The sequence below is a fragment of the Coregonus lavaretus genome (assembly GCF_964263955.1).
Source record: "Coregonus lavaretus genome assembly, chromosome: 4".
NCBI lineage: Eukaryota > Metazoa > Chordata > Actinopteri > Salmoniformes > Salmonidae > Coregonus > Coregonus lavaretus.
The window spans coordinates 7096730-7109178 of NC_139991.1; the positions used below are offsets into that span (position 1 = coordinate 7096730).

Here is a 12449-nt window from a genome sequence, read left to right on the forward strand (position 1 = left end):
GACCCTGGAACTAGCTCCAGAACCCACATAATCACCTCTCCATGTGGACTAGTCAAAGAAGAGACCAAATAAAACACAACTCTGACATAGGGTAATAGTATATATATATATTATTGTGTTTACTTAACAAACATGATAAATGCAATGTCTCCAAGAAGTTAGCTGTAACAATAAAAATACAATATCTTTGTGTCCTTAAGTACATAGAATTAAAACAGCAAAAATAAAAACAAAAAACAGCCTTAAGTAGTTCACAGCGGTACAAATATACAGTACAAATCTATTTTATTCAAAAAGGGTACAAATAAAAAACGCAACAAAATATAGTTATTAATGCTTTGTAAAGTTCAGGTAGGTGTAGGGTACTGTATTCTAAGGGAGCACTTTGGGTAGACAACTAAGGCTTTTGATAAGAATCAATACATATTGGTACGGCCATACGATATTAAAACTCACTATACAAAGTTTATACAACCTGGATTATATTTGAGGATTGAATATTACATATACATCATTGCATATATTTTTGCAGATTTTATGCTTTAAAAAAAAGATGCTGTTTCTTTTAAAACTGGTCAAATGTCACGTAAAAAGCAGTAACTTTAGTGCCAAAATACAATGTCAAATCTGAAAGTACACTACGACTCCTTTAAAACTTTTAACCATTCTTATCTTCCTGATTTAATTCTGCATCTAGTGCCTGGCAACAATACTATCCCATCCAGTCTATTTACCTCAGTCATACAAGATCAGACCAACAGGGCTACTTTATACAGGGGTCATAAAGCCTTTTCCCATAATCACAAAACAAATTCAACAAGTCATATTGTTACCAATAGAAAGTTGTTACATTCTCTCCCATGTAGATCACAGGACCAGAACTGAAATACATCGAGCACAACCTCTCACCTTCAGGGACCTACTCGCAACGTCCACTCACATTAACAACAGAGGGTGGTGTGTGTGTAAAAAAACAACAGAGAGTCAGTTACTGGTCTAGCTTTCAAGCAGTGCTAGGGACTCACTCTAACATGATCCCTCACCATAGCCTATTCCTATTCAGAGATACAGTCCATCTCCTAATGCCTTTCTGCTTATGAATAAAACACTAGGAGAGTGCCAAGAGAGGGTCAATACAACAAGAGTGAACTGATCCACCCTTGTAGCTACAAAAAAAGGGAAACTGGGTCACCTGTAAGCATCATTCCATTAACACATTGTACGAAGCAGATCTTAAGGCGTTATTGACAAGCTTGATAATAGCCATACAAAACATTATCTCTACAAAACATGCACAACTGTCAAGTGATTGTTTCATTGGGTTTTGTGTTGTTTAGCGCTAATAATTAAACTCTTCAATTAACTGTTAAATTTATAATACTATAAAGGATGGCAAATTAGTGCAATTGTCTTTCTTTAATAAAATTGTAGTAAAAGACTAGTCTAATAAGAAGAGTGAGGTCAAAAACGTACAGGTCAAATGTTTCCCCTTTCTTACGATGGTTAGAGTCAAGAAAAGAACCTAGCAAACTGCTGAAGTAGCACTTTCACACTCCAAGCAGAAGTCAGAGAATGATGCTAGTCTGAGTGTAACAGAGGGCGTGCTGCTAATGTGCCTGTGCACTTGACTGTCTGCTGAGAGTCAGAGTAGTCATACAGCCACATACTGTGTTCAAGACAGAGAGGAAGAGGTAAAGAAACAGGAGGCACTGCTTGCACCTACAATGGTTTTCCCAGACCAGAATACTGAGTTTGATACACGTGTTGTGTGGCATGGCAAGGGGAGGATGTGGTGAGACGGTGGTCCACATAAGTGCTGTTTGTGCATGTGAGTAGTTCTGTTAATGATATTTCACTGAAATAAGAATATCTGGAAGAATAACTGTAGGAAAGAGTGTGTGTGTGTTGAGGAGAGCAGTGGGGTGTTCCAGAAAGCAGGATCATTACCTTAGTCAGGTAACTTTGATAAGCAGTCAAATACATCTCTTGATTTTCTGATTCATTTGGCAAACTAAACCTGAATATGGATTGTTGGTTGTCAAGTCAATTATACCATGCCAATTTGAAGTTTATATTTCTCGAAAAGATGCAGTTATTTTTGTTTTTTTGGGGACTGTTAGCTGGCTAACTCATTGATCCTGCTTTCTGGAAGAGCCCCCCAGGTGGGACACGAGCTACAACCCATTCACAAAACTTTTGACAACACCATCTCCTATAAAATGTGAGACAGGCCCAGCTGAGAGCCCCTGGTAAGACAGTACATTTTGGAGAGTAAGAGTTCACCTCAGAGAAGACTCTGAACCTACAGGGCGAAATGCACACCTCAACATTCATACCATATCTAAACAAGGTATTGCTACACGTGACCAAGAGAGATCGTAAGGCCGAAATCTAACTGGAGATCCATGCACATAATTTGAATTTCCGCACAAATCCATAGACATCAATGACGGATTTACATGAACATTTGAGTTCCACATCTCTGGTCATGATTTGGCCCGTACTGCGTGGCAGCGTAAGGTAGAGGTAAAAGCTGCGCTGACTGGAACAAAACACTGTGCTGAACTTCGGTTAGTGACAACTAGGGTCTGCTGAACAAAAACAACCTAACAAAAACAAAAGAAATCCACTATATTCAGACACCCAAGGGTGGGCACTGATAAGCAATGGTACTCAAACAGAGATCAGTGTACAATGACTGCATCAGCCACCTTTTTATATACATTACAAACCTGCCCTACCCCGTAGTAGGTACACTTGGACACTGAAGAGCAGAATACTTCAGAGTTTACTGCATAGCACATGCTTATACTACATTAAATGTTTTCAGGTATTCTGTGTATCTATATTGCTTATAGCATAAAAAATAAAACAAACGTAAATCACTGTAAAAAATAAATTAAAAAGTATTGAGCGGTTTATGGCAAAATGTCTACTTCTCCACTGTGGAAAATCATCCAGCTCATCTCTGTATGGACCACTACCGTATTTAAAAACATATTTATATTTCAACAAAATGACTGATTGGTTGTCATGATGGGATCAAATGGCATGTGACTCTGCCCTGATCAGGTCTAACGGACCGCCCTTCTCCATCAGGACCATTCTCTCATGGCTTGTTGTCAAAGACAGAGTCTGAGGTTTTATCCTCAGTGAACCGTGAGTCCTTGGGGGCTCCACTCAACAGAAATGTTCTGGAGGCAGTGGGGGTGGTGGGGTTGGAAGGGATGTATGAACTAGATTTGACACAGCCGTCTATAAATAGCTTGGATGAGGGACCCCAGTCCGTTAGAAGGCAGTGGATGTCACCACACACAATCACCAGTCTTCAGTTCAGAGCTCAGGATACAGAGACAGGCCAGCTGAGAGACGCTCTAACACACAGTTACCATCTCACACACTATCAGTGAGCCTGGGATATTAATGCTTGGATCTGTGTTGGACCACATCTTATGACACAGGTGATATCAAAACAAATACACATAATTTGCAGACAAGGACTACCGGTTCAGTGACCAGAGACATTAAAACTAGACAGAACTGAGGTGAAATGTCTTTCTGACGAGTATTAACTGGAAAAAATACAACTGGAACTGGAATTACCCTAAGCTAATGGGAATGTCTGGCTGCTTTATGGAATGCCATATCAAACTAAATGTCTGGCTGCTTTATGGAATGCCATATCAAACTAAATGTCTGGCTGCTTTATGGAATGCCATATCAAACTAAATGTCTGGCTGCTTTATGGAATGCCATATCAAACTAAATGTCTGGCTGCTTTATGGAATGCCATATCAAACTAAATGTCTGGCTGCTTTATGGAATGCCATATCAAACTAAATGTCTGGCTGCTTTATGGAATGCCATATCAAACTAAATGTCTGGCTGCTTTATGGAATGCCATATCAAACTAAATGTCTGGCTGCTTTATGGAATGCCATATCAAACTAAATGTCTGGCTGCTTTATGGAATGCCATATCAAACTAAATGTCTGGCTGCTTTATGGAATGCCATATCAAACTAAATGTCTGGCTGCTTTATGGAATGCCATATCAAACTAAATGTCTGGCTGCTTTATGGAATGCCATATCAAACTAAATGTCTGAGTGATTTTTACATCTGATCTAATTGCACTTAATCTTGATTTCATCCATTTGAAGTTTCTCAGTGACTAAAATCTGTGTCCGAAAAAGGAAACTGCAGCATTTTTTCTTGGCTAATTTGTAAACAGTGTCAACCATGCAAGTCAGTTTCTCTATCGCCAAAACTACCTTAAGAATACTTCACAAAAAAAAGAGAACTACAAAAGAAAATGTCCCTTCATAAAAGAAAACGAAACTATTTGTGATTCCCATTACAAGGTCAGTGTGAATCAACGGGTGAAGTTTTCTATGTGCAATACAAGACAATCTTAAGGTCCATTGGAAATAATATTGCCATGGACAAAATAAAACAATTCTACATTGTACACAAGTACATTAACAGACAACGGAGAGGACAAAACAGAGGACAGTTAAAGATGCTCACCACTGATTTGGAGTCAAGCCTCTCTTGGAGATGCACTTGAATAAAACCATATAGGGTAACCATATAAAACCATATAGGGTAACCATATAAAATCATATAGGGTAACCATATAGGGTAACCATATAAAACCATATAGGCTAACCATATAGGGTAACCATATAAGGTAACCATATAGGGTAACCATATAAAACCATATAGGGTAACCATATAAAACCATATAGGGTAACCATATAGGGTAACCATATAAAACCATATAGGGTAACCATATAAAACCATATAGGGTAACCATATAGGGTAACCATATAAAACCACATAGGCTAACCATATAAAACCACATAGGCTAACCATATAAAACCAGAATGAATACCATCAGTGAGGATCAGAGCCCGAACCTCCAGTCCATCAAAAAGGAGACATTCTCTCCAGAAGAAATGCATGGTTTTCTAAATAAAAAGAATATCAAAAAGGCATGCTTTGATTGTGAATCTGTAATAACCATACAAAGAACAAAACATTTCATAGCCAAATTGTGCATCACCTTTGAAAAGCAGGAACGTTTCAGGTCAGGGTTAAAGATAGCATTAGGTCTGATATATAGTATTAGCTGTATATTTATATAAAAACAATAACAAAATAAACAGAAAACCCACTATTGCTTTGATTTTGGTAACTGAGCAAGGATTGACTGGACTCAAATACCCATTTCAGACGATGGTGTAAGCCGACCTGACCAGATCTAGTACCATCCTGCTTTTAAGCGAGCAGAGGCACATAGTTAGCTAGCCATGACCCACCTCAACCAGGCTGGAAATTGGCAGGCTAACCTTAAAACCAATTATATTCACTGGAAAGCAAGCCAAAAGATCCCCCCCGTTTGGGCTGGGACAAGTGTGAAAGAGGTATGAAGCAGGGCCAACTCCATTCCCATCCAACACACACAGTATTCCCCCTCACAGGCCCAGGGGCTGCTGTACTGAGAGAGAGTCTATGGGGGCCAACATGGCTCTTTGGGGGGGTTCCACTCTCTGGCCCTAACCGTCCACGACAGGCTGCAGTCTGCAGCCAGTACTGCTCCATGCAGACTTCACCACAGGTGACTTTGGTGGAGACCAGCCCGTGCCCCTAGTAGTAGTGCCTACTAACACAATGACAGTAAACAGTCACCAGCCAGGCCGAGGAATGCTGAGAGGTATAGCAGGCAGGAAGGGCTGCATTCGGGAAGATGAGTTGTGTTGTCTTGTTCTGTACTGTATGTGGTCACTATGATACTGGAATGCATGATCTGGTTTCTTTCAAAAGGAAAACTGACATGTAACCGTGGCACAAAGTGGGGTTGGGGTGTAAAATGAAAAACAGGGCAGCGTGGTTGGTGCATTACGAAAGGAGTGAGCGGTTTCCTAGGTTCTGATTGAAGGAGCTGATTGAAAGACCTCCAAGGCTGCCTGCCCTCCTCTCAGACCCTCTCTCAGCAGACTGGGCCCTAAGAGGAGAGGCAGGGAGGCGGGGGAGAGTGTCTGTGCATTGGTAGAAGTCCTCTGCTCCTACCAGAAAAGCACACTAAGTGACGATGACACACGTCAAGAGTCTGCATCAAGAGAACTAACATAATTAGAGGGAAAAGCATCTATGTGCCAGCAATTCAGCACCGCAAGTGTGCCTTTAGTCTTTTTTTATTTTTGGGAGAACGCTTTGAAGGTAACAGACCAAAATAGAAATGTGGGGGGAAAGGAGTATGGAGCCAGACAGACAGAGCATAATAAGATGGCTAAGCTCTGGTCACTGTGTCAGACCCTGTGTCTGTCTACCAGACATGGGCTATATATTCTCCCCAGTCTTGGGTTTCCAGAGGAGATGGTTTGGTCAAAGAAGAGAGAAAGTCCAGTGAATGCGATCACCTCTGATAAGGATGGTTCTGAGGGGTTGGTAGGGCGGTAGGAAGATGCAGTCTGAGGGCTTTGGTAGGTGATTCACCAGCTACATACACTCCCTGCTTCTGCATCCATTCCCTGTCAGCCTGGGAGAGAAGAGACCCAATCTCCTGATCACTGGACCAGGAGTTGTCCTGACTGACAGATAGACTGCCAAATAGAGCAGACCTGACCAGCCACCAGACCTGGTAGCTCCTCTGAAAACAAAGAGCTTGTAATCTTATTAGGTGTGCAAAATATCAAACATTCTGAGGCTACATTCCCACTCTTTTCCCCCTTTTTCTCTCTCTCTGATGCTTTCGCTCCTCTGACACAGTCTCTTCTGTGGTGTGGACTGCCGTGGTTGGTGCTACTTCCCAGCGTTAGAGCGCCCCTCGATGGACAGTTTGACCTCCTGTGGGATGAAGGAGGGTCGAGAGGAGCCCAGCTGAGGGTGCGCCCCTTCCTCCACCTTCATGCATCTCTGGAGGCCGGAAGCGGACCAGCGCCTCTGAGACGCGCTCGACACGGTCGACACCACTCCCACCCCCGCCCCTGGACGAGCAGGACCCTCTGTGTGCAAATAGTAACTGCTCTGGCTCCTAGTGTGCTCTGCTGAAGTCCTATTTGGTCTGGTGGGCATCTCACTCTGCCCAACACCCCCTAGTTGCATGGGCTCCTCTTTATCCCCTCTCTCCCTCTCTCTGTGGACGCGTTCCATCCTGAAGTGAGGCTGTGGCCTGGGCTGCTGGGGGGCAGGGGGCCCCATGGGCTGGCCGATGGCCCCTGATGTGGAGTTTGCTTTGGTGGAAGTCCTGGCTTGGGTCTGCTGCTGTTGTTGTTGTTGTTGTTGTAGGGGCTGTTTCTGCTGCTGGGGCGGCTGCTGCAGAGTGATGGACACACACACGTCTCCTACCTGCAGGAGGTGGCAGGCCAGGCCATAGAGCTGGGCCGTGCGCTCTGGGCTGCAGGAGGACCAGCCTTGGCCAAACACAAAGAAGGGGTGCTCCGGAGGCACGTCGATGGTCACCTTGCTCTGCTGCTCGCCCACTGTGAAGTGCAGCGCCACCAGGCCGGGTCTCTGCTGGCTGGCCCTGATGTCCACCACCATGCTGGAGTCGATCTTCAGCCCCCCGCTCACCTCAGCACTCCGCACAAAGTCCTGAGTCTGCAGGTCCTCCACGCGCTTCAGCTCCCCCGTGGCCAGCTGGATGATGGCCCCCTTCATGAAGTGGGAGGGATTGGAGGGGGCAGGGGTGGGCGCCGGGGCCAGGGCCTGGGTGAGGGCTGCCGCGACTGGGACAGAGACAGGCTGCTGGGGGTGCTGCACGGCGGCCAGCTCCACCACTGCCCTGTCTGGAAGGCACACTCTGGCTGGAGATTCAGAGGCTTTAGAGTAGGTGGTGGGGGAGGCCATGGTGACAGCAGAGGTGTCGTCATTGGTCTGGCTGGGGTAGTGCTGGGGTGGCTGCTGATGTTGGTGGTGGAGGTGGTGATAGTCTAAGGGGACCAGGACTGTCTGTCCATTGGCCAAGATGACCGCGTGGCCTGGCTGCCCTGCCTGCTGCTGGGCTGTCATTCTGGGGTCTCCATACACCGCAGGGTGGATAGCGTACGCTGTCCGGCCAGCACTCGCGCCTGCCTCCCCATGAGCCTCTCTGCCTCTCTGGGAGCCCTGGGATAGGTTCAGGGGACCAAAGGACACCTCTTTGCGGCCTCCACTCACGCCTTGGACAGGAGAGGCTAGGCGACCAACCACCTGCTGAACCTTGAGGATGACAAAAGATAAATTATATTAACACATTTCAATCAACCTTTTTATCTTTCAATGTAATAAATTGTTGTGTCTGAGAAAAATGAAAAAATACTGAAGTTTTGTCCTCCTGTACCTCCTCTCAACCACCATTATTAAGCCTCAGAAAGCAGTGGTTTCCTATCAACTCTAGTCGAGACCACAAACCAGACCATTCTTTGTCTTTCCTAGAAGCAGCAGGCAGTGTGTGGATGCGACTGGTTGCCCAATGATCATCACACCCTCAACACAGTAATAAAGGAAGGAAATGGAGGGGAACATGGATATTGTGCAACTGTCACAGCAGACAAAAAAGTCAAGTGTACTAAATAAAGTCCGAATTTTGGACAATTCAAAACGCTCCTTATTCGAAAACTAATTGAACATAGAACATTTATTTGACTTATGGAGTAGTAACTTAAATAACTTAAAATAAGTAAAGTAACTACAACAAAACCTCAAGTCTTACCTCCAGGTCAGTGTCTGGGGTGCTGCGCTGCCCAGGTGAAGCCCTCTCGTCCAGCCTGCGGCTCTTCAGGCTTCTGTCCTGTGTGTGCTCCAGTGCTGCAGAGGCGGATGCTGCCTGCAGCAACCGTGCATTCCTGGCAATGTAGACTGAGTCCTGGAGCATCTCCCTGGCTGCCTGCTCCCTCTCCCCTCCATTCACCTCCCTATCCCTGTCTGTCTCCTGCTCCCCGCTGTAGGGGTCCCTGGGGGCAGGCACAGCCCTGGTGCCCTGAGGGTGGTAAAAGACTGGCACTCCCCGAGGACTGAGCTCTGCGGCGGGCAGCACGCCCAGGTGCTGCTGGTGCATCAGCGGGACCCCTCCGGATGACCCCACTTTGGCAAAGGCATGGGCAGATACATGGGCCTGGGTAGGAGGGGAGACCACCCCATCCTGGATGACTGACTGGTAGGGGACCAGGTGGGGCTGGGAGAGGGCGCCTGAGGGGGAGATCAGGGAGCTGGGAACAAAGCCAGGGGGGACTGCATAAGGGACTGCACCGTATGGGGAGTTGACAAACTGGAAAGAGGAGTGGGGGATCTGGGCATAGCCTAGAGGGGGATAGGGGATCCCTGGATGATGCTGTAGGAGAGATGAGGGGACAGTGTAAGCTGGAGAGATATGGCTTAACACTGGGTGTAGACTGGTCTGGGAGTAGGAGACAGAGGGGAGAGCCACCCTATAGAGCATGCTGTACTGGTCAACAGGCAGCCCTTGGAGGCCCTCAGCATGCTCTATTCCATAGTGTAGACCAGGCTGAGCACGCAGCCACTCCTCTGCTGTGCCTCCTCCCTGAGTGTCACCACCGACCCCTGAGCTCTGAGTGGAGGCCACTTCCTCCCCCCCTCCCCCTCCTCCTCCTCCTCCTCCTCCTCCTCCCACCCCACTTCCTGCCCCTCCTCCCGCACTACTACTACTACTACTGGTGCTGTTGTTGAGATCCCTCTTCTTGGGAGGCAGGCACTCCTGATTGCGCTCGTGACCTGGCTTCATGGCGGTGCCGTGTGGTCTTGTCTGGGCGGGAAAGGCTCTTTACTGTGCAGCACGGGGAGTGGAGCCTGTCGGCCAGGCAGTCAGCACCACAGGAACCAGCTCTGAGAACCTGCAGCTGACCTCGTCCACCGCATCACCTGGAAACACAGAGAGAGACAGTGTGACCAGCCGCAGAGGACTCCAAGGATTCACCTTAACATGCTACATCATCACATACTGGACCCACAAGCCAGGCTTAAGAGTGTCAAGATGTTTGAAAGAGATAGTAGATGAAAGGAAACGTGTGTTTTCAAACCACAGGAGATCCAGAAAATGATGGACACAAACAAACCAAAGACACAGAATTACAGTTAAAGATGCACTATGCAGAAACCGCTCCACCATTTCCTGGTTGCTAAAATTCGAATAGTTCCGCCTAATTTCAGTTTGTGACAAAACAAGCAAGTATTTTTTTGGTACTTTTTACCCCCTTTTCTCCCCAATTTCGTGATATCCAATTGGTAGTTACAGTCTTGTCCCATTGCTGCAACTCCTGTACGGACTCGGGAGAGGCGAAGGTCGAGAGCCATGCGTCCTCCAAAGCCGCACTGCTTCTTGACACACTGCTTGCTTAACCCGGAAGCCAGCCGCACCAATGTGTCGGAAGAAACACCGTACAACTTGCAACCGAAGTCAGCGCGCATGTGCCCGGCCCGCCACAAGGAGTCGCTAGAGCGCGATGGGACAAGGACATCCCGGCCGGCCAAATCCTCCCCTAACCCGGACGATGCTGGGCCAATTGTGCACCGCCTCATGGGTCTGCGACATAACCTGGGATCGAACCCGGGTCTATAGTGACGCCTCAAGCACTGCAATGCGGTGCCTTAGACCGCTGCGCCACTCGGGAGGCCCCAAAACAAGCAAGTATAGTATAGAGAATCATTGTACCATCTAAACCACTGAAAAATATATTTTCCATAACCAAAGACATTTTATATTCAGCTGTTGGAAGTAAAAGATGCAAAAATGAAACTTAAAGGATGAATAGAAATAGAGCACATAGAACACATCTACTGCTTCTTAGACTTGCTTTCAATGAGAAGGACAGATCTATAAACACACATTTCTATGTGTATTTGGTAAGGTCACCCAAAAAGTTACATATTGCAGCTTTAAACTCTTATTCCTAGAATAATTAGGTCTATTTGCCATCATGGATTGACAGGGGGTGAGAAAACCAACAGCGCCATAAAGATTAGGCACACACTTCAGCTCATTTTATGGTCTGTGCCATATTGCCTTCTCACCATGGCAAGAAGTTATGTTACTGGCTAAACTGTATGACATAGTGAATCACAGGACAAGAGAGATAGGGAGAGTGTGTAAGAGAGTAATGGAGAGACCTCTACACCTCAGCTGCTGCAACCAGAAATGCTTACAGATTATTTTTTTCAGCTAGCCTAATTATATTGTCTTGTCCCATGACACTGCTATGTATTTTTTCCACAGTCAATTGTATTACTAGTAGGAAGCCAGAGGAGGAAAACGTAAGGGTGAAGACAGATGTGAGACTGATAAACACCCAGGCATGCACAAACACAACAAACCCTCTTCCACTCACACATTTCCTCCCCTTCTTTATAAAAATCTTATATAAACGTGTTAAATGACCCACATTCATATCACATGCCTCACTTTCCACAGCGCAGAGGAGCGGAGGACAGCAGGGTGCTTGATATTTTCATAAATCTAGTGCTAATATTTCCCCGAATATTGCCTGTCTTTTACATGTCCATGAAGAAATAACCGTTATTCGCTACAGTAGGATGCTGTTTTCATCTTCCTTGAATAGGAGCAATGATCTCTAGGCATAGATCATGTTTCATTGGACAAACTGCACTATATCTTAGAAAATGTTTAACATCTGATATCAAATTGATTAAGCTCTCTTGCTAACGTTAGTTCTCTAGCTAAAACTGAAATTTTAGTTTGGTTTGGGAGTCAAAAGTAGCAATATAGCTGGGTGTTTCCTCATGTCATTCAAACAAGCTTGAGAATACTCATACTAGCTACAAAATATGATCAAATAAATGGATGACAATTACCTACTGTTCTGGACATAGTTAGAAAAGTTAAGTTTCGTGGGATGAAAATAATAGTGAAAATGAGAAGGCCAGGCAACGTCATAATTTATGGCTGGACATCAGCGAACACTAGTAACGTTAATGGCTAGCTAGCTAGCTGGATAGCCATTTCTCACCTGTTATTATCGGTCTAAAATAGTCAAATATAGTTTCTCCAGACGCCACTACTTCCTGTCTTCTCGTGCACTTACCTCCAAATATCATAGTGGATATGCCTCGAGTGCCTTACGCTTTCGGAACAGTTAATATGATCAGGAAATGTGGATGAAATCAGGGCTGATTAGTCGAGCCCATTTCGGAGGCCAGCAGACGAAAACCCAGTGGCGCTCCTAGATGACGTCACACATAGTAAATTCGATTTCCTGGATGATTTTGCGGCATAGAAATCCGATAATTTTCAATAAATTTAAGCTTCATGGCCAAAAAAAACAACATAGGCACGTTTACCTTCTGCTAGGAACACTTGAATTGACATTTTTCCCCGAATGTCTGCATGCACAATTGAGGGAATTACCTATTTCCTTTCAGAACACACATTGCCTTGTTCCTCTAAATGACAATACTAAGGCAATGAAAACAAGTGGTATTTTAGCCCATTATG

At 45.4% G+C, this 12449-nt stretch overlaps 1 protein-coding gene across 1 annotated transcript; it reads right to left on the reverse strand.

Annotated features, from left to right (window-relative positions):
- Nucleotides 1-6206: 6206 nt before the first annotated feature.
- LOC311128410 (ataxin-1-like) lies at nt 6207-12170 on the reverse strand. Its single transcript, XM_084160532.1, has 3 exons — nt 12040-12170; nt 8697-9862; nt 6207-8203 (listed from the first exon to the last, which is right to left on the reverse strand). Exons 2-3 carry the CDS (start codon nt 9723-9725, stop codon nt 6806-6808), a joined length of 2427 nt encoding a protein of 808 aa, XP_084016658.1. The 5' UTR covers nt 9726-9862; nt 12040-12170; the 3' UTR covers nt 6207-6805.
- Between the last annotated feature and the right edge of the window lie 279 nt (nt 12171-12449).

What these genes read in the sequence shown, in the direction of transcription:
- LOC311128410 (XM_084160532.1), bottom strand. Translation starts at nt 9,725, where the DNA reads ATGAAGCCAGGTCACGAGCGCAATCAGGAGTGCCTGCCTCCCAAGAAG. An exon ending in CCCCAGACACTGACCTGGAG is followed by an intron (nt 8,204 to 8,696) that starts GTAAGACTTGAG and finishes GTCATCCTCAAG; the next exon opens with GTTCAGCAGGTGGTTGGTCG.